The sequence below is a fragment of the Triturus cristatus genome, chromosome 4_2 (assembly GCF_964204655.1).
Source record: "Triturus cristatus chromosome 4_2, aTriCri1.1, whole genome shotgun sequence".
Lineage (NCBI taxonomy): Eukaryota > Metazoa > Chordata > Amphibia > Caudata > Salamandridae > Triturus > Triturus cristatus.
In genome coordinates this window covers 335286510-335307759 of record NC_140586.1, presented here as the reverse complement: position 1 = coordinate 335307759, position 21250 = coordinate 335286510, and the positions used below count along the sequence as shown (strand labels likewise).

Here is a 21250-nt window from a genome sequence, read left to right as displayed (position 1 = left end):
CGCTAGGAGGAACACGGTGTGAACGTCAGGTGTGCATGCGTACACGCATCACGACACAACCCTGGCGGCTGAACATGATTCACAATGCGCGAGGAGCCTCTGCTTATCACACGAGCGGGCCACGGGCAGACTGGAGGAGTAGCCGTGTTTGCTTAGTGCAGGGAGAGGGAAACACTGCTCTCTCATGGCATTGTATGCAGCACCATAGCAACCCGGAGGCCTGCCTGGAAGCCCAGTGCGCAAGCAGGGGCAGGCAGGACGCGTCCAGATTGCTGCAAGTTACCCCAGTCTAACTCCCCGCTCTTGCACAAATGAAGGGTTGACCCCAGCGCCCCACGACCGCGAGACCACGCTCCCGCATAAATGAGATGGCTGGGAGTCCACCTCGGACGGGCTGTCGCAGGGGGCTTCCTTCAGGATGTGCGAAGTGGCGACTCAGGCGCGCAACACCCATTGGACTCACAGGGCTTCAGCCCCCCCCGTCGTGTGTGGCAGCCCGGGCTGAGACAGCTTCCGGGCACACACACAGCCGCACCCGAGCACTTCACAGGTCTTTAAAAGACCATTTGCATGTTAATGAGGCCTCGCTGTTGTTTCACCCCTTCTAAGAGCCCCTGCAGCTCCACTCTACCGATTGCTTAAACTTTCAGCCACCCCAAAAAATTTTCGTAGCCCCCCCCAGAGGGAGTCAAAAACACACGCTTCTCGGCGCTATTCGGGGGTATGTAGCGCTATATCATTTAAATCTCGCAGCGCTTCGAACAAGCATTTGCAATGCAATAGGTCTCGCAGTTATACGAGTTTGAGCTATTGACATTATAAATGACAGTGCCTTTTACTTATGTTTTAAAAATACCAAACTTAAATAAAAAGCATTGTCATTTACAATGCCAATAGCTCAAACTCATATAAATGCGAGACCTATTGCATTGCAAATGCTTGTTTGGTATGGGTACATTTTGGGGAAGCTAGGGTAAAGTGAGTTAGCAGTATTCAACTTTAAAGCGATGAAGGCAGTGAAGAGTGCCCCATGCTTGAAATGATCTGGGGGCCGTGAAGGGTGCCCCTTGCTTGAAGTGATCTGGGCATTAAAGGTTGCCCCTTGCTTGAAATTATCTGGGGGCATTGAAGGGTGCCCATTGCTTGAAATGATCAGGGCGTTTAAGAGCACTCCTCTATTCCTGAGAACTCTGAAGCACGTCCCTCAGTCCCTCAGTATTCCTCATCATAAATTGCCCGCTGCGGTCACATATTAGTTCCCAGGTTGGAAAGTGCAAGGCAGAGGGGTGCTGCAGGGTTCCATGTGGGGGAGGCGGGAAGAGACCATAGGGCTGAGGGGCTCTTCCCTTGCACTCCGGGTGAGTGTCAGTTCCTGCTGCACTCCATATCTTGAGGGTGGCAGGGGAGGATTCTAAGATCCTTGTGCTAAGAGGCAATATATGAAATATTGGTGTTCTTCATTCATAATACCTTTTGGTTCAAAAGTATCCAGTGGCATCCCTGAACAATGCTGTAACAGATACTCCCCATTCGTGATGATTGTATTGCAGATATTTTATGTTTTTTCTCTTCCAGTATGGGATTTCAGTGGCATCCTCCTATTGGCTGCCCTTAGATTAATTTCAGACCTATCTTTGTTTCTCTTTGCCAGGATGAGAAATCGGCTGACATGACTAATTGACTTAAAAGAGGAGGATGGCAAAATTGAATCTTGCCAAAGATAGATGGGATAGTTGATGGCGCGATACATTTAGTGACATCTTCATAGTTAGCTTTGCCATGAAAAGATGTTACCCGTCATGCTTGTGCAAGTCTCAAAGAAAACGGGTAGCGGTGCTGGAAGCCTTGTTGGCTGGTAGAACCATGTAGAGCTATCCCGAGGTTCTGCTTTATCATTGCCAGGTGTCAGCAGCCATGTATTTAGTTGTGTTCTAGGTGCATAGGCTTTGGGAAGGGAAAGGAGCAGGAGGGTTTGGGTTGTGGCGCAACTTGGGGAAAGAGTTGATAAAATACAGTTGTACACGACATACACATTGCAGCAGGACAAGGTATGGGATGAGGATTTTGTGACTTAATCTTGTGGAAAGTGAGTCTCAGCCCTGCAGTTGTTTCTCAGAGGGTTGTGCACGAGGAGAGGTGGGCATGTGTTTGTGGGGTATTGGCTAGATTATTTTGCAACACAAGGAGAATAAGTGAGTATAAGTGGGGATCTTGTCCTGGACATGGGAAGAGCGTGTGGGGGAAGGCTCAAGCATGTGAAGGAGGAATTGGTCAAAGGGAGTAGCGTGCGAGAGACAAGGGAGTATTAGGAAGGGTGATATTAGAGGGACAATGTGGAGAGACCCAGAATAAAAAGGTAATAGAGGGTCTAGGGAGCCAGTTAGAGTGGGTAGGAGATTCGGTGATTGGAGTGGTTTAGATGCACTGAGCAACAGCAAGGATTAAAGCATGAGGAGTGGTAAAAGTAGGAGTCTGAGTTTTGGTGCTGTTTTTGGTTCCAGGAAGGTGGGCATTCAATTGGGGAGCGTGTGAAGCATCACAAGGAAGAGGCGTTGAGGAAATGTATGGTTCTATGAAAGGGTAAGGCGAAGATACGCAAAGAGGGAAACGTTTGACTTATGGCAGTGCTGTCTGTCAACAGAGGTGGTGGGTGTGCGTTTCAGACCCTGCTGGGAGTAGTTGTTTTGTGATAGTTTCACGCTGTAATTTATGCAGGTCATCTTCTTTCTCCACTGCGACAGTCATTAAGTGACATGGTGATTCAGAGCATTGGCGAAAAATATACACTACTGTAGTGGGTCTATAAGGCATAACATTAATTAGCAGGAGGTAACGACTTCATAGAAGCAGTAAATATTACTACTCTGGGGATGTGGAGACTATCCAAAAGTGGTGATGGTGCCCCCCCAAACAAACAAAATATATGTACCATAGTAATGGTTCTATTGATTATAGCTAGAGGCGGCAATGGCACAACTCAAGGAAACCGATACCACAGTATTGAGTCTCAATGGGACAAACTAAGAAAATAATAATACATACCACAGTAGGGGGTAAAACCCAAAATCTGTGATATGTGGGTACCTTAGCATTTCAATGTCACAGCAATGGAGCTATCATCCCTGATGATCAATGTGAAATAAGAGATTAGGTTGTATCCTTTGCAAGATTTCACAGACCTAGACAAGGAGTGAGGCAAGACAACTGAGGGAATGATTAAAAAGGAGTAAATGTACTCACGGTTGTAAATATGGTACTCCTAGTCTTTTAGTCTGATCCGTCCTAGACACAGCCCGTTATAAAAGCTAAGTATCATTTACTGGTACTGAAGTCGGTGCACATTAGGAAAAAAGCCCTGAGCATGGGGAGGTGGCAGCCTCCCCACCTCTGTCACATTGGTTCCATTTGTTTGTTTACAGAAAATGTCAACATAACTAAGCGATGCAGAAAATGGTGTTTGGAATAACAGTGATGTAGTAAGTACAGTGAGTAATTTGTGCCCCCTCATATGTCCTAGCCCTTCCAGTCTTAGGCATATCCACATCGTTATCAATATGAGGAGAGGGGCAGGTTGGAAGTCCAGCCATTGTGTTGCATAGGCCTGTAAGAACTGGGCATCATCCCTGCAAATGACATCCAGTGCATAGTGTTTCATTGAGTGTGATATGTAGTTAGGGGTAACTTTGCAGATGTGGCATCAATGATACGTCTTTAAAATGCCACACACAAGGGCTTGGCCCTAACAGAGTAGAATGGTTCAGGGTGACAGATGAAACTCCTGGATTGACTAGATCTCAGATATTCACAATTGAATCCAGCAAGGTGCAGAGGACTTGGTTGGTTATGGCCAGTAAAGGAAACAAACAATGGCTTATTTTTGGCCCAAGTAATATGAGGGCCCTCGTAACCCCTACACTGTGGATGGTCTGTTCATCATTTCAGAAATAACGTTGGAAAGCAGCTTCCTAATTTACAATAAAAATCGTGTTTTTTCTGGACACAGTGTCCCTATAGAAGACTGCATAAGGTTCTTCATCTGTCAGATATTGGAAGTCATTGATCCAAGGGATGAGCTTACTGGCATCAGGAAGACAAACATCCACACAAAAATTGGATGATCCATGGAAACTGCGGAACTGCCCTGATTCATCAACAGGCCAAATTCGTTTCTGCTAAAGAAAAAAAGATGAAGATTTCTAAACTATAAATATTTAGAATATTCCAATGATCTGACCTAGCACAACCAATGCGCCTGGGGTACAGGTATTTTACCCCGTCCACCTGCTTATCACAGAACACAGTGTGGTCGACACATGGATGTTCTTGATAGGTTTCCAAAAGGCCCTTGAAACGTAATCATGGGTTTCTGCAGCTCCTAGTGTCATCAAAGATACTTCCTTACAATAAAAGAAGTGGAGCCAAAGTAAACACTTCTCAATTGCTCTGTTACTGCCCCCATCTTTCTTTCTGATCGTATTGCACTGGTAAAGCACTGAAGTGCAGCCTTTCGAGGTCCCCGGCTACAGATTCCCCAATTGATCCTGATGCATTCATAGTTTCATGGGGCATCGGTGATGCCACAGCAGATCAAGGCCTTACAGCAGATGTTTGCCACACTTTTCAGCTCCCTATGGCATGTCTTCGGGTCCCAAGGAACCGTAAGGGTCTCCAGTCAGGTTCCTCCGAGCGGGTTCTTCCATGGCACCATCTGACCCCTTAGGATTTATTCAACCTGTACGAACTCGAACATGCATCTAATCCAACTACATGCCCTGAGCCGGGCTGTTCTTCCTCGATGCATGACCCGGTGTCAGAAGAGGATCTGGAACTGATTCCTATTTCTGACCCCTGAACCAACTTAAGCCCGATTTTGACCAATGTTGCAGTACAAAATTACTAAAGCAGAACCGGTTTTCATACCACCTGAGTCTGTACCAATGCATCTACCAGGGCAGGCCCACAAGCACAGGCTCCATTATCTTTTTGCTTCTGACTCTGAACAAGGTCCACCACCAAAGGGAGAGACGATGAGGATTATGGTGGAGAGAGGGATGGTGATCTCCCACCTCATTGTGACAATGAGAATTTTTATTTGGACTTACAAAAGGCCAATGAGCTTGATAACTCCCCTGACATAGGGTTGGAATCAGCACTTGGACCACCCACAGAAGAGTGCATCATTTGCAGTAGTGGTCAGAGGGGACATTGTGTCTTGGAATTGCAGCTGCCGTCAGTAGAGACCAAGACTAATGCTCTTTTGAAACTTTTGCAGCCTGGGCAAGTCATTTCTTACCCCTTGCTAACCCTTTAATGTTTGCCCACTGGAAAACAGGCAGTTGGTCTGGTGTCACTATCCAGTGTCTGCCATCCCTGATTTTACTCAGTAAACATGTTACCCCAGACTGCCTGGAGGTTCAAGCTTCAACGAGCAAGGAGAACCCCGATTCATTCCCCATGACTCCATCAGATAGGGACAGTTTAAGGTAAAAGGAATCCTTAACAAGTTGGGTCCAGGTGGGCATCTCGAAACTCCATTTAACCGCGACGGATGGGGCGTCTGGATCCTGGATTCCTTTTACCTTAAACTGTTTCAAGTACCTGAAGGGAATGACAGCTCGCCCTCTGAGTTCACACTAGCAATACCAAGGTATATGCAGGACCCAAACATATAAGACCTATATTGTCATCAGGCTCCGCTCGGTGTCTTACTCCAGCATCACGTTTACCACTTACACCGTGGGATTTAATGCATTAATTAGGACATGTCAATATCAAGGCCACGAACTCCGCCAGTAAGAACATTGTCTTACACACTGTGATATTTATCGCCTGAAAAATAACTATTTGAGGTGGTTCTCCTGAGGAAGGCAGCTTTCTGCCGAAACTCGTGTTGAGACATCTTGGACACCACCCTACATTTATATTAATCCATGAGATTAAATTACTTGAATTACCATTATGTACTGTAATGTTTTTTGTCAGACACCCAATCAATTTACTATGCTGACAATGTGTATAAAATAGTAGGTATGTGTGAATGGATGAATGATAATAGTTAGTATGTTGTGTATATAATTTTTTTATGTAACAAAATGCACATGAAGTCTAAAAAAAAGATTTTTATGAATTTATCTCAAACAATTTTGTATTTTTCTACTCCTCCTAGTGTCACTACCATTATTAATATAATTATGTTCTAGCCTTGTTGTTGAAGTAGCCCTAGGAATTTCACAGTATGCATTTCCCTACCTAGGTGTACTTCACATTCGTATCAGGGGGCCCTTTGTCTTTTCAGTAAGGTGAATGATGGCTCTACCTCCCACTGGGTGTCTGATAGCAGACCCCCTCATTCTGAAAGGGCAGGATGTCACCTCGTAATCCAAGTGCTCCCCGACCCCACTGAACTGGTTCTGACCGGTGTCAGTGATTTGCAACCTTAGAGAACAAAGACTTTTTAGGTATGAAATGCTGCGCTGGAACTTTGCCAAGTGTGTTCCTTCTGGATATCAAGACAAATCTGTCTGGGTGAACAGAGAAAAGGACTTTGCAACTTTATTCAAACTTGCCGGAGAAACTACCCAAGGGCCCAATTCGAGAGCGCCTCCTGCAGAAGTCTCAGGGACATTAGACTTCACCCCGTCCGCCGTCGGAATTCCTGTGCAAGGAGTTCTGCTTGCAGGTGAGGCCTCCGAGTAATTCGGAGCCTCTAGTTCTACTGTGAGGACCGCGGACTGGGCGCTTCTAAACTTTCGCTGAACCTGTGCAGGCCGCTGCAGCTAATGGAGAGCTGCCGCCGCTGAGTGCCCGCCTGACTCTGAACATTTGAAACTTCTTGCTAAACCTGTGTGGGCCGCTAAGAGAGAGCTGCCGCCGCGGAGAGCCTGCCTAAATCTGTATCTTCAAACCTTTCGCTGGATCTGTGTGGGCTGCTGCAGCTAATGGAGCTGCCGCCACTGAAAGGTGGCCTGAATCGGCACCTTCGGACCTTCTGCTGAATCTGCGTGGTCCGCTGCAGTCGAGAGAGCGCTGTGGCCACTGAGCGACCACTGTGGTGCCCGCCTGGTCGAGACCCTAAATCGTCCCGTGGGCCGCCACAGCCAAGAGAGGTGCTGCCGCCGAGTACCCGCACCCTTTGCTACTGTGCACCATCGTGATTCGTCCCGTGGGCCGCCACAGCCAAGAGAGCTGCTGCTGCTGAGTGCCCACACCCTTTGCTAGTGTGCACCATCGTGATTCGTCCCGTGGGCCGCTGCAGCCAAGAGAGCTGCTGCCACTGAGTGCCCGCACCCTTTGCTACTGTGCACCATCGTGATTCGTCCCGTGGGCCGCCGCAGCCAAGAGAGCTGCTGCCGCGGAGTGCTCACACCTTTTTGCTGCTGTGCATCATTGTGATTTGTCCAGTGGGCTGCCGCAGCCAAGAGAGCTGTAGCCGCTGAGTGCCCGCACCATTGACAACTTTGCATCCTTGGAATTTGATCTGTGGGACGCCGCAGCTAAGAGAGCTGCTGCGAGCCCACCACGGAGCTGCATGACGAGAGTCATCGCCACCACCAGCCCGGGCCGCCACAGCTGCGCGCTGCTGCCACTCAGCGCCCGCCTGCCCCAGAGTCCCCGAACAACTGTGGCTGCAGGCCTCAGCCTCCAAGACCTGTGGTCGCTGGGAGTCCGCCTGTCACCATCTCAGCTTCTTCCAGAAGCTGCGTGCTGTAGTCACTTTCAATGACCGGTACCTGGTGCGCAACGTGTCACGTAGGCCCTGCCCCTGAACTCGGCCCGTGTCCTGCTTTGGGTGAATACGTTGTCCCCTTTTAGTCCCTACGGGTTGACGTGAATTGTAGTTGTTGAAACTCTGAGAGTCTTTGAGTTAAAGTGTTGGATAAAGATATTATTTTTCTATATCTACCGGAGTTGTCCTTTTGTGGTGTCGTTACTGCCTTATTGTACGTGGCCATAAACGCTTCACACACTGCCTCTGAGATAGGCCTAACTGCTCGTGCGACATTACCACAGGGTTGAGCATGGGTTATCAAAGGGGGTAGCCCACTTGCCCTGACTTAGGAAGAAGGGTCCCTATTTGGACATTGGCACCAGCCATGGCCAACTAGAGACCCCCATTTCTAACAGCAGCGCACTCTCATCCTGTGGGGGGGCAGAATTCAGTTTTTCCTCTCAAGGTGGTGATCCATCCCATGCGACAGATGGGTCATCCAACTTGTGAATGGCTGTGCCCAACCCACTCTTTTTAATCTCCCAGAGTTAACCCCCACATCTGACAGGCATTCAGAGGAGGACCACTCCATTCTGTTACAGGAGGGTACAACTGTTGCTTTCCAAAGCTGCTATTATTAATTTGCCATACTCTGAAAGAGGAGAGGGTTGTTACAGTCACTAGTTTATTGTGCAGAAAAAGTACAGAGGCCTCTGGCCTGTGCTGGGCCAGTGAACCATAAATGCCTTCTTGCTGAAGGACAAATTCAAAATGATTACACTCCATTCTTCCAGATCTTAGTTGCTCTTGGAGGACTGGATGATGTCATTGCATTTGTTGGATGTGCGTTTTCAAATATAACTGTACTGCAGTCCCACAGTTGTTACCTATGGTTCATGATCGTCCAGGGGCATTTCCAGTTTGCAGTGCTCCTCTCTGGCCTTGCCACATGCTTTGGGGTTCATGAACGTAATGGTTGTGGTCAGGGCACACCTTTGGAGGTTGGGATACCAGTTTTCACCTGCCTTGATGACTGGCAGTTGAAGACCGCCTCCTGATGATGGCAAACCTCTTGACATTATTAGGGTTCACGATCAACAAGCTGAAGCAATCCAGACTCCTTCACAGAGGTTGCCATCCATTGGAGCTATACTGGATGCAGTGCAGTTCAAGGCCTTCTCTCTGCTGCATCGCGCCAGGGCATTGACTACGATCCCAATGTTTCAGCCTCAGTCCTGGATCTCAGTGAGAGGAGCTCTGAGGCTTCTAGGACTCTTAGCCTTCTGCACCTTTCTGGTCGACTACAACAGTTAGCACATGCAGGCCATGGAAAATAATCTGAAGTTCCAGTAGACTCTGCACCGGGGAAATCTACGAGACTCCATCAAAAATACAGCAGATGCATATTGCCTAATGATCACGATTGCTGTAACTGCTGCAGATTTTAATGTTAATAAACAGTTATTTTAAAAAAAAAAATACAGCAGAGATGGCTCAAGATATGCAGTTGTGGCAGCTCAAATGCATTTGGTTCAGCAGCAGACCCCTATACCCTCTCCCCCCAGAGCTGATGGCAGTGGCAGAGTCTCACTACTTGGTTGGGGAGGTCATCTGAGGGATTTGGTTATCAGTTGCGGCCAGTACGGTATGGGGGTGGTGGGGCAGGGGAGATGTGTGGGGGCACGGAGAGGGAAAAAAATGTACTTACCTGATCATCTCATCTTTCCTCTGTCTCCCCCACGTCATGTCTCCCCCATGTGTCTCCCAGGAGGCAGCCAGGCTCCCCTGAGCCAATCAGGACTCTGGTCTACAACAGAGTCCCGGCTCCACCTCAATCTGTAGGAGTTGCAGGCCATTCATTTGGTTCTAAAGGCCTTCCTGCCATCCATCAAACTGAGGCTTGTGCAGGTTCTCATGGACAAAACCACTGGCATGTGGTATTGCAACAGGCAGGGAGGAATGGTATCCTCTACGAGGAGGTCCTACATCTTTGGAGTTGGTTAATGTGTCAGGGCATTTCCCTAATTGTGAACTATGAAGCCAGATGCTTGAATATCAGAGCAAACAAGCAGGTGGCATCTGGCAGATCATGAATGGCATCTACATCCTGAAGTGGTACAGGGCATCTAATAACTGGGGTGAATCCTGGCTAGCCCTTTTCGCCACGGTCAAGAATGCACAGTATCAAAGGTTTTGTGCGTAGGAGTTTCCTTAAAAACGCTCACTAGGAGATGCAGTCCAGCTGGAATGGAACATGGACTTCCTCAATTTCTTCCAACTACAGCCTCCCCTTCCTGAGTTATGAAAAAGATCATAAATTATCAGGTTCAAGTCAACCTAGTTGCTCTAGAATGGGTCAAGCAGGTGTGGTACCTGGAATGTATGGACATGAATATTTGTCTTCTGATCAGGCTTCCAGTTTGAAAGGATCTTCCATTGCAGCAGCAGGATAGGGTCTTGTGTTTGAACTGCCATCTGAAGTGGTGGATGTCATCCTCTCAGCTGGATGCCCTTTGGGTGCTTTGACAGATTTGTAGCCTGGTGTGGTAGCTGCAAGATTTAACCCTTACAAGTCAAGCTGTCAGATGTTCTTTTTGTATATGGCTCACCAAGACCTTGCAGTAGGCAATTTTAAAGGTTACTTGTCTGCCCTTTAAGCCTTTTTTTCCATTTGCCTGACCACTTGTTCTAGTTCAAATCACCTGTTTTATGAGGTTTATAAACGTTTCCTTCCAACCCTTTTGCGATGCCAAAGTAGGACCTTAATTTGGTCTTAACGTTTCTCATTTGCACACGTTTCGAGCTAATGCATTACATCTCACTTAATCTCTTGACTTTGAAGACTATTTTCCTTATTGCTATTACTTCAGCTCAGTGCATGAGTAAGCTTCAGGCAATGTTGGTATAACTGCCCTACACCCCCTTTATCCCAGTCAATGTTATGACTTCTTTCCACACTGGGCAGTTTATCGTTCTGTCACATCTCATCCTTTGAAAGAGGAGACGCTTCATCATCTAGACCTCAAAAAGAGTTCATCTTTGATATTGATCACATCAAAGAACACATTGTGAATGATCATCTTTTTGAGCAGTTCTCTGTGGCAAAGAAAAGGAAGGCTGTGCTGACAAGAAATCTCTTGAGATGCATAATCCTCTAATATGTGCAATGCACTGGCGGAGAAGCAGCCACTGGAAGGTCCGAGAGCCCATTGCACCAGGGATAAGATTGAGATCACTGTGTTACGCATGGAGTGCCTGCCATTCACATCTGTCGGGGTGCAACGTGCAGTAGCATTGCTGCAAAAAAGTTTCTGCAGCCAGTCTGGCTCCTGGGGAGTATTCTGAGGTACGGATCTGCAGTTAGAGTACTCACCATACGGAGTGTTAGCAAAGATGAGTAGCTTGTTTTTCAGGGCTTCGCAAATGCCTATTCTGTATGAGACATGGAGGCCTAACATGTCCACTTACGGGCTAAGTGGGTTTCAGAAGTGCTGATCTGTTATTTATTCTTTTTGCTTTAATGTGTTACTCTCTTGCATTCCAATCCACTGTAATCTAGAGATTACTTATTGTTTATGAGACGCAGGAACTGACTCAAACATATTTGAAAAATTAGTCGGTTCAAGTGCAGCAAAAAGTATCTCTAGGCTCTGAAGCAGAATTTTAATGGCGTAGGGGGAGAGAAACGTGGAAGAGAAGAAAGGCCACTGTCCTCTTTACTCTTTAACTCGGATTCACTGTAATGGTTTGTTGCCCGCTCTCCATTTACTTATTTTCTCTTGTTGTTTTAACTTCTGAATGAGGTTATGACTGCACGAACTAGCAAACTTTTTTAAAAACTTTTTATTGGTACTTATATGATGATGAAATAAACATGGAGAAAGCATATCTGTGCAACATTCTGTTATACAATTCTGCAATCTATTCACTTTACATATAATTTTACTCATGAAAGACAAAATATGTTGAGTCAAAGTTTACGAACTAGCAAACTTAACCATGGCATTCATTTGAAAACTGATATTTACTAATTTCTTCTCTACATCAGGTATGGTCTAAAGCTACACTATCTCATCTCCTACCTCATTTTTGTGTCTCGCCTGCAACAGCGCATGCAATGTGTGCGATCTCGCTTGTGAAAGATATTGTATGCAACACAGGTCTTGCAGCCTGCCCTTTGCTTAACATTTGCTAGCTTTGTTGTCTCTCTTATTTGCTGTCTTCTAATTTGCCATCGTGTGCTGGCTTCACTTCCTCTGTTCGACTGGCGCAAGTACTGATTGCTTCAGCTTGATTGGTGTGTTCCCACTGATCCCGCTGTGATTACGGTACTAATCTTATTTTTTCTCCTTCCTTGTCCTTGTTGAACCTCTTGCCATTTGTAAGTGTTTTACTGTGCAATGCACACTTCAAAAAAGCCTTATTCTCCTTTGAAAATCATGTTTATTGTGACAGCAGATGTTATCTGCTGTTATTTTGGCAAAAGATGTTATCTGTTTCCAAATGTATTTTCACCAAGTGTGTAGTTGCCTTCATTATGTGATAGGATTTTTTGCCAAATGTAATATTTCTTTTTCATGCATGGGGAGATTGACTGATGTGCTCAAAATAACAGAGATGTTGTATTAAGACCTAGCAAGCATAGGCAAAGCCAATAGGTCTGGCTTTGAGACATTTGCTTTGCCATTGCCTTTTCTTTTATGCTGCACAGCATGGACATTACTGACTTTGGCAAACTTTTGCAGGCATGCTGTATAGCAGCATGACTGCTGTGCAGCACAACAACAAAAAAAAAAGAAAGAATATGATGCATCCACTGCTAATTCACTATAAAAAGGCCTTTGCCAATGCTTGTTTACTTTACTTTCCACCTTTATGCAGATGGTTCTCCGTGCTTTCTCCTTCTCTTGATCCACCCAGTCTTATATTGTTGCCTTTCTAAATCTGTACTACAACTATAATGGAGTAGACTTTAAATACTTGTTTTTTGCTACTGTTCCAGATCTCTCTATCATTTATTTTGACCCTTTCCTTAACTTTTCTACAACACCACGCTTTTCCACTCATGCCACTTTTAACTCTTCCTAAGACCTGCCTTCGCAGTCACTAAACTCTTGAGACCTGTACCATCGCTTGCCTCTGTGAGTTCTCTCATTTACAATATTTTCCAAAATGATGAGATCCGGTAGACCATATGCAAGCCAATTTGGTTTAGGATCATAAGCCACGAAAACGCACTATTCCGTTAGAAACCACAATGAAGCGCGAGTACAGTTTAGTCCACCTGGGGAAGACGGTTCGTAGGTGAGTAGCTCTTTATTTTAGGGGACAATGTATTGGAACATTGGCTCATGTGCTGCATGCACCAATCCCCATTCTCAGAAGGTGTGAATATGTTCCCGACTGATCCCATTGGTCCTCCCAAGCAGTGCACAAGATTGTAGAACGCGGAAGAGGCGCAGACATTTCCACACACTTCTGGAGGGGATTGTCTACATTGGTAATTGTGTATTTCTGCCTTGATAGATGGGGCACTAGGTTTCTGGTGTGTTTCTAAGAACATGGAATTCCTTGCTGTGATCTGACCAGAGGACTAATCCCAACACCATTACAAATCCAGTGAAAATGTGTAAATGCGTTTTATCTTATGCCTTTGGTTGTTGACCCGACCGTCAAAGATCTCATCCTAAGTGCAATCTATTTAAGCAGCGCGCCTTTGAAGGTATGCTCATTAACTCCTTCATGTCTTATTTTCCTCTTTCCTATATGATAAAGTGTATATACTAGCAGGATTTGCACAGGTTATGGTACTAAGCCACAATTGATAGAAATAACAGACGATTGGGCTCATAATTTTGGTGAAATACTCCATCCTAACCTATAGAAGGGGTTCGACCTGGATCTGTGGGAGTTCACTGCTTAGCTCTCAAAGGACACTTCCGGTGGCTTCGGCTTATCACAGGGTATCGTTTTTCTCTAACAGTCTCTCCTCTGCTTTGCTGTAGTGTAGCAGGACACAGCATCTCTCTCAGGTTACAATCAAAGGGACTTCCCTTGACAGTGATCTGCATTTTACTCTATGGAGGAGCCTATTTGGCCTCAGAAGGCCACTACAAGGTCAGGAAGCAATGGGATTCAGGTTGACTGAAATGAAAGAGCCACACACGAGCACATGCGTGCAAACACTCTCTCGCGCTCTCTCTCATATGAAGAGAACGTACTGCATTTCCAATTCACTCTCTCCGATCATTTAATGTGTCAAAGTCCAGCTCTTACCTTTGGTCAATACATGTACGACATCCCCCTCTTGAAGCTCGAGGTCCTCTGGCTCCGTCGCTTCGTATCTGAACAGGGCCACCACCTCATCTGAATGCTTTTCTTCTGGGGTGCTTTGGGACACCATAGCGACCTTCTGTTTACCCAGACCTCTGGGCGCAGGGCTTGGGACCTACCACAGACAACATACTTTTGAAGAGGCAGATTTGCAGTGTGATTGGGGACAACTGGTCATTTGTTGTCACAAAACAAAACGTACATCTGCCACACTAGTTGCATCACATAAACTATCACCGGTAGCACTGGCCAACCTCTTATTGGTAATATTCACACCACTAGAAAAGGGTGTCTCTAAACAGCAAGGAACAAATATAGAAAGCAGACATTTATTTAAAGGTTTTGTATAACGCTTAGATCATTGCTTTTAAGTTAATCCAAAATACATCTGTTTCAATCAAATCAAATAGGTGCCATGTGACTTCATCAATGGACTAACATTATGGTCCACTCTGTAAACTCTGTTCAGTATGCTCCAGTTTGAATCCATCATCCTTTGTTTTGTTGAATGAAGTATGCTGATCCTCTGCATGGTACGATTTGCAGTTTGGCCTAATGGGATAAACGTGTTCGACTAGCTGCTTTGCTGGTATGCGACTGCAGGTTTGACTCTTCTACTCCCCTGTAGAAGTTCCCCATGGCAGATTGAAGCCTTACAAATCTGCCCTTGTCTGCAAGGTGCCTTACATAGTGTCTCTGTGCACCAAGCTACCTCACATTGTAAGGTCTTATCCCTCAAGCCTAATCAAGAGGGCAAACAAAAGTAGTCCTGGAAGTATGGCTCTTTCAGACAAAACAGGCATGAAATACTCCTTCCCCCCTCAGGCCTGTCCTACTCAGCACCTGGATACCCTCAAGGGGGAGAAGCTACACTCTACAAATTCACATAACCAGTCTAGAAAGCCATGGTCAACCAGATCTACACAAATTATATCAAGCAGGAGAAATCAGTGGAGCCAACCATCTTTTTCTTCCTCAGTCGGGCAGTGGAAGCACCCTTGTATCTCCAGCCCAGGGGAGGGAAATGGAGCTCTTCCTACTCTTCCTGGACAAAATGAGTGTGATCAAGCCATCTTTTTTTTTTTTCCAGGTCCAGAAAGGTGCAGTGGAAGCCTCCCTGCTCCTCGTTGACGAAGAGTGAGAAGAGAAAATTGTTGGGACAAAAGTCCTCTGCATGGCCTGGCCATGGCAGAGTGAACTAACAATCTGCGGGTATCCTGGAGGTGTTCCACAGTTTTACTCTTCTGATCTGAAAGAGACCATTAGTTATGGATTCCTTACCTTAGAATTACCCCCAGGCATCAGACTGGATCCAGAGAATTTTTCTTCAGTAGTATCCCTGCGCATCGGTAGGTGGCGTCGGTCAACTGCGTTAATCGTTGGCGTCATGATGGCTGGAATGACGTTGCGGTTTCCACTTAGTCGCCGCCCCTGAACGCTGACGTCAGTTCTTTCTTTTCCGCACCAGCCAAAGCAGGTCCAGAGAGAGCGGTACCTCGAGTCACTTTTTGACTGTCTTTTTGACTTTTTGCCGACATCTTTTCGAATCGTTCGACTCCTGGTGCACAGGTATGTCACATCGGCGGACTGGCTTCAAGCCTTGTGGCTCCTGCCACAAGCTGATAGCCGTGGTCTTGTCTGCCCTCGACCCTAAAGACTGGATGATAGCGTTGGACTTGCAGGAAGCCTATTTTCACATCCCCGTCCTGCCTGCCCACCGGCGTTACCTACGGGTCTCAGTAGGCCATGAGCATTTTCAGTTCACCGTGCTCCCCTCTGGCCTTACAAGCGCCCCTCTGGTGTTCACGAAAGTGATAGTGGTGGTCGCAGCTCATCTGCGCACATCAGGGGTTCCAGTCTTTCCCTATCTCAACGACTGGCTGTTGAAGCCGAGCTCACCCCAGGCTGTCGTCTCCCACCTCCAGACTACGGCAGACCTCCTGCATTCGCTGGGGTTCACTATCAATGTGCCAAAGTCACACCTGATTCCCTGTCAGAAGCACCTTTTCATCGGTCCAGTTCTGGACACAGAGCAGTTTCGGGCCACAGCGCAGTTTCGGGCCTATCCTCCCGAGCAGCGAGTCTGGGATATTCAGGCTATGATTTCGATCTTTCAGCCTCTATCCCGGGTTTCGGTCAGAATGACTCTGAGGCTGCTGAGACTCATGGCCTCCTGCATCCTGCTGGTGGACTATACCAGATGGCATATGCGGGCTCTGCAGTGGGACCTGAAGTTCCAGTGGGCGCAGCATCAGGGGAATCTTTCCGATTGCGTCCAGATCCCGGAGGGCACTGCGCACCAATTGCAGTGGTGGCTCACGAACCAGGATTGGTTCAACAGCAGATTCCTCTCCCTTCCCCAGCCGAAGTTCACAATGGTGACGGATGCATCACTTCTGGGGTGGGGCAGCCACATAGGGGAGGCGGAGATCAGAGGTCTCTGGGCTCCACATCAACCTTCTGGAGCTTTGGGCGATCTGTCTTGCACTAAAGGCATTCCTTCCTTCTGTGAAAGGAAAAGTAGTGCAGGTGTTCAAGGACAACACCACCGCTTGTGTCATGTGTGCATCCAGCATGAATCCCACTACTACACACACTGCACATACGCATGCTTGATATGCGTGTGGGATGTCAGCACAAGGGTCTGGCTCTCATACAACAGCAGAACTTTACTTGAAAGGAGCCAGTAGGCTTGTCTCTCCCTGACTCAGAGAAATCCGTCTGGTCACGCTATTGATCCACAAAACACGGTATAATAAAAATACATTTATAAAGCACGCAGCTACTTCACATGAGGTGTCCTGGTGCTAACGTGGATAACATTGCAGCCATGCTAGCAGAGAACTGCTATCTACAGCCGAACAGCCAAGTCTTCAAGGCCTTTCAAAACGCCTGCTCAGAGTGCATCATACGGAGATGGAGGGGCAGGTCATTCCAGCATTTAGAGGTTCTTACCTCGAAAGTTCTGCCCCCCCATTCTCGCTTTAACAAAACGGGGGATGCATAGGTAGCGTTTAAAATTGGACCTCAGCGATCTGCCCTGCTGGTAGGGACAAAGTCTCATCCTCAGATACTTAGGGCCTCTTTCCTGGTAGGCCCGGAAGGCAAATGTGACAGCCTTAAATTCAACTCTCTTGGCCACAGGGAGCCAATGGAGTTGCCTGAGGTGGGGGGGGGAAATATGATGGCAAAAGGGACCTTGTGGACCAGCCTAGCTGCCGCATTTTGCCCCATCTGCAGCCTATGGATCCAGACGCAGGGCAGACCCCAATAGAGACCATTGGCGTAGTCTAGATGGGAAGTGATTTATGCAGGCACCAGTTTTACGCTCTGTCTCTGGCAAAAAGTTGATGAATTTCCTAATAATTTTCATCTTACCAAAGCAGACTGCTGAGACATGCTGGATATGCGAGGAAAGGGATAAGTTGTTGTCCCAACGGACACCAAGATTCTTGACCGAGTCCTTAGGAGTGGGAGCTGTTCCCAATTCCACTGGCCACCACAAGGCCGCTGGGGGAGGGACTGCTTGGTTAAAAACAGAACCTCTGTCTTGTCGGCATTGAGCTTTAAAAAATTGCTGCTCATCCAGACGGAGATATTTTTAAGACGATCTCTAAAAGAGTCAATGGCAGATGCCGACACTTCATTAAAGTAGAACATTAGTTGGGTGTCAGCCGCGTAGGATATCACCTTGATCCCAGTACTAGCAATGAGTTCAGCCAATGGTGCCAGATAGATATGAAATAGAAGTGGACTCCGGGCCGAGCCCTGAGGCATCCCCCATCTTAGGGGCTTGGACTCGGAGGAAAAAGGGTGGAGAAATACCTGTTGGTCTCGGCCATGAAGGTAAGACGTGATCCAGTCCAGCGCCGTCCCACGGATGCCAATTTGCTTAAGGCGATCAAGCAAGATGGAATGGGACACCATGTCAAACGCTGCTGACAGGTCAAGAAGTACCAACATGGACGCCGCACCCCCATCCACTGCCCATCGAATGGCATCCGCCATCTCAATCAGAACGGATTCGGTGCTGTAACCGGAGCGAAAGCCAGACTGAGAATCATGCAGAAGCCCATTAGATTCAACAAAGGCAGCCAACTGCTGATGCGCAAATTTCTGTACGATTTTCGCTGGGGCCTGGAGAAGAGAGATGGGCCTGAAGTTACTCCCGATATCCAGGTCAACATTAGGTTTCTTCAATAAGGGGAGGAGAAACGCCTGTTTCCAGGCAGATGGAAAGACCCCTAGCCTGAATGAGGAATTCCAGATGGCAGTAAGGGGGGGATTAAGCCAATCTGACAGCGCGCTGTAGCGTCTATCTGGTCAAGGATCACTAGGTGACCCAGATTTGCATTTTTGCAATTCAACTAGGGAGGCCTCAACCGAAATCGTGGTGAACTTGGAAAATACTAGCCTGTTCTGGCTAAGGTCACAGATTGCGTCCTCCCTCGTAGGGTGATGATCTACAGGCATAGATCTGTGCTATCTTCTCCTCAAAGAAATTCGAAAGATTGTTGCACATCTCCACAGACAGGTATGTTGCGACTACTGCTTTATGTGATACTCCCAGAGAACCGACGGTAGTCCAATGCCCACATACTTCCTACACATACAAGTATTAGTACCATTGTGTGGGGTAATAGCACTTTGTTAGAAAGGGGATTTTTGGTTGGCTAAGGCATGTGCCAAAGTTGGACAGAAACCACTACTCTAGTCAGGATAAGAGAGTTACACTCCTAAAATAACCCCTGCTCCCCCCTTGGTAGCATGGCATGAGCAATCAGGCTTATCTTAGAGGAAGTGTGTAAAGCATTTGCACATAACCAACAACAATACAGTGTAAGCACTACAAAAGGACGCCACACCAGTTTAGAAAAATATACAATATTTTTATATACTTAAGACAAGACCAAAAACGATAAAAATCCACAACACAGTACTTCAAAATCTTCAGTTATCAAAATATGCTTGAAAAACTGTTCCTTGATGTCGATAGCTCCGTCCGGGGCTATCGCGGCGTCATGAACAAACAAATCCAAACAGTTCTGGCTGACCGCAGCGTTGCAGGTCAGCTGAGGTGTCGGGAAGACCCGCAAACAGTACATTTTAGAAATGCAGGGCGTTGGCGACCTCTCGTTGGGCTTCCGAACGCACGGCGTCCGCAGGCGTCCGTTCCGGAGGTCTGTGTAGGTGTCTTCGGGGCCCTTGAAGTCGCATGCATTGCATATCGAACTCCTCTGATTAAGTAAGGAGTGCTGGTGTCGATAGGCGTCGAGTTCTGCAGTGCGAAGTGCAGCGGTGAGGTGTGTGGAGACCTCAGGTCGCGGTGCGAGCAGCGGCTCGGTGGCGGCATCCGATGACGTAGTCGGTGAGACCAGGGTCATGGTGCGAAGTGAATGCGTGCTCGTCGCTGTGCTGGCAGGTCATGGTGCTAGCAGGGCGTGGTGCAAGCAGCGGCGTCGTTGCTGAAGCACTGTCGTCGGCTGACGTATTGGAGTCAATGGCGCCGGCGTTGGTAGGCCAAGGCTGCGGTGCGGGATGAGGGCGGTGCATCATGTAACTTTACGAGCGGTGCCCTCAAACCACGGTGAAGCAGCGGCGTAGATTTCGGTATGGAGCGTCGTCATTGGGAATACCAAGGCGGCGGCGTGAAGTGAGGGGCTGCAGAGTGCGGTGCCCACAGGTCCCGGTGCAAGCAGCGGCTCAGTGGCGGCGTCAGCAGGCGTCATCAGTGAGACTAGGGTCGCGTTGCGGTGGTGCCCTCTGCGGTGCCTTCTGGACACGGAGTCAGCAGCGGCGTCGTAGACGGCGTCTGGTTGCTTTTTTCTCTGTTGCAGCATAAAACACACAGTCCCCAGTACTGAGGGCAGAAGAGCTTGCAGTCTTTGCTGTTCCTGAGACTTCTTGAACAGGGGGCAAGCTCTACCTCAAGCCCTTGGAGAAACTCACAAAAGTAGATTACAGAGAGTTCAGTCCAGTCTTTTCACTGCCCAAGACAGAAGCAGCCACTGCAAGCCAACACTGCAAAGCACACAGCAAAGTGGTAGTCCCTCGTCACAGCTTCTCCAGTTCTTCTTCTTGGCAGTCTTCTTGATCCAAAAGAGTTCTAAAGTTCAGGGGTCTGGCCCCCAATATTTATATCCCAAAATCCTTTGATCTCTTAGGCAGAGAGTGTCTGTGCCCAGCCAGAAACAGTTCTGCCTTCTCTGGTGTGACTTCCTGGCAGGAGGTGGAGACGGCATTGTCAGAGGCAGACCAGGCCCCTTACCCAATTGCAGCCCAGGTCTATATAGCCCTTCCCTGACCCACCTAGACTATCTGGAGCCACTCCTTCTCCCCAGCCTTCTGTCATCCATAACCCAGACAGGCAATTCACATTCCAGCAGAGGCACACGGGAAGACTGAGCAAGGAAATACCTACTTTCTAAAAGTGGTATTTTCAAACACAGCATGTAAAAATCACCTTCACTAGAAGATGCATCTTTAGATTCTGAGTTCAGGCATACTAAACTTTATTTTCCTACTTAGTTCCCAGGGCCAGTTATGTTTATAAGATGTTATAAACAAACTTCCCATTCTTTCCTATGAGGAACAGGTAGCCTTTCAATAGTGAAAAACTAAATTGGCAGTAATTCACTGTCAGGACATGCCACACACACCAGGGCATATCCTACCTTTCACATACACTGCACCGTGCCCACAGGGTTACGTACCTTGGGCCTACCTTAGGGGTGGCTGACAGGTAAGAAAAGGGAAGGTTAGGGCCTGGCAAGGGGGTGCACTTGCCAAGTCGACATGGCAGTACCAGACTGCACACAGGCTCTGCAATGGCAGGCCAGAGTAACATTTACGGGCTGTTTTGGGTGGGTGGCGCAATCCAGCGCTGCAGCCCCACCTACAGCGTTTGATCTAGAGGCCCTGGAACACGCAGTGCACTTTACTAGGGACTGACACACAAATCAAATATCCAATCATGGAAACACCAATCCATAACACAATTTACTACAGGAGCACTAGCACTTTACCACTGACCAGCAGTGCGAAATGTGCGCAGAAACTCTACGCCAGCAAAAACAGAGTAAAAAAACGGGAGGTTAGAAAGCAAAAACTCAAGGGAAACACGCCAAAAGATGCCAAGTCTAACACACCTGTTCCAGAGTAAAATGTTTTTGCTATTGCTGCAACTTGATCCTTTAATAGTTTTACTAA

General features: G+C 47.4%; 1 protein-coding gene across 1 annotated transcript in view; it reads right to left on the bottom strand.

Annotated features, from left to right (window-relative positions):
- NCF2 (neutrophil cytosolic factor 2) overlaps nt 1-21250 on the bottom strand; it is a 141470-nt gene that overhangs the window by 2592 nt on the left and 117628 nt on the right. The window contains exon 14 of the mRNA XM_085601723.1: nt 13985-14156. Within this exon, the coding sequence (XP_085457849.1) occupies nt 13985-14156 (172 nt within the window). The remainder of the gene's footprint in view (nt 1-13984; nt 14157-21250) is intronic.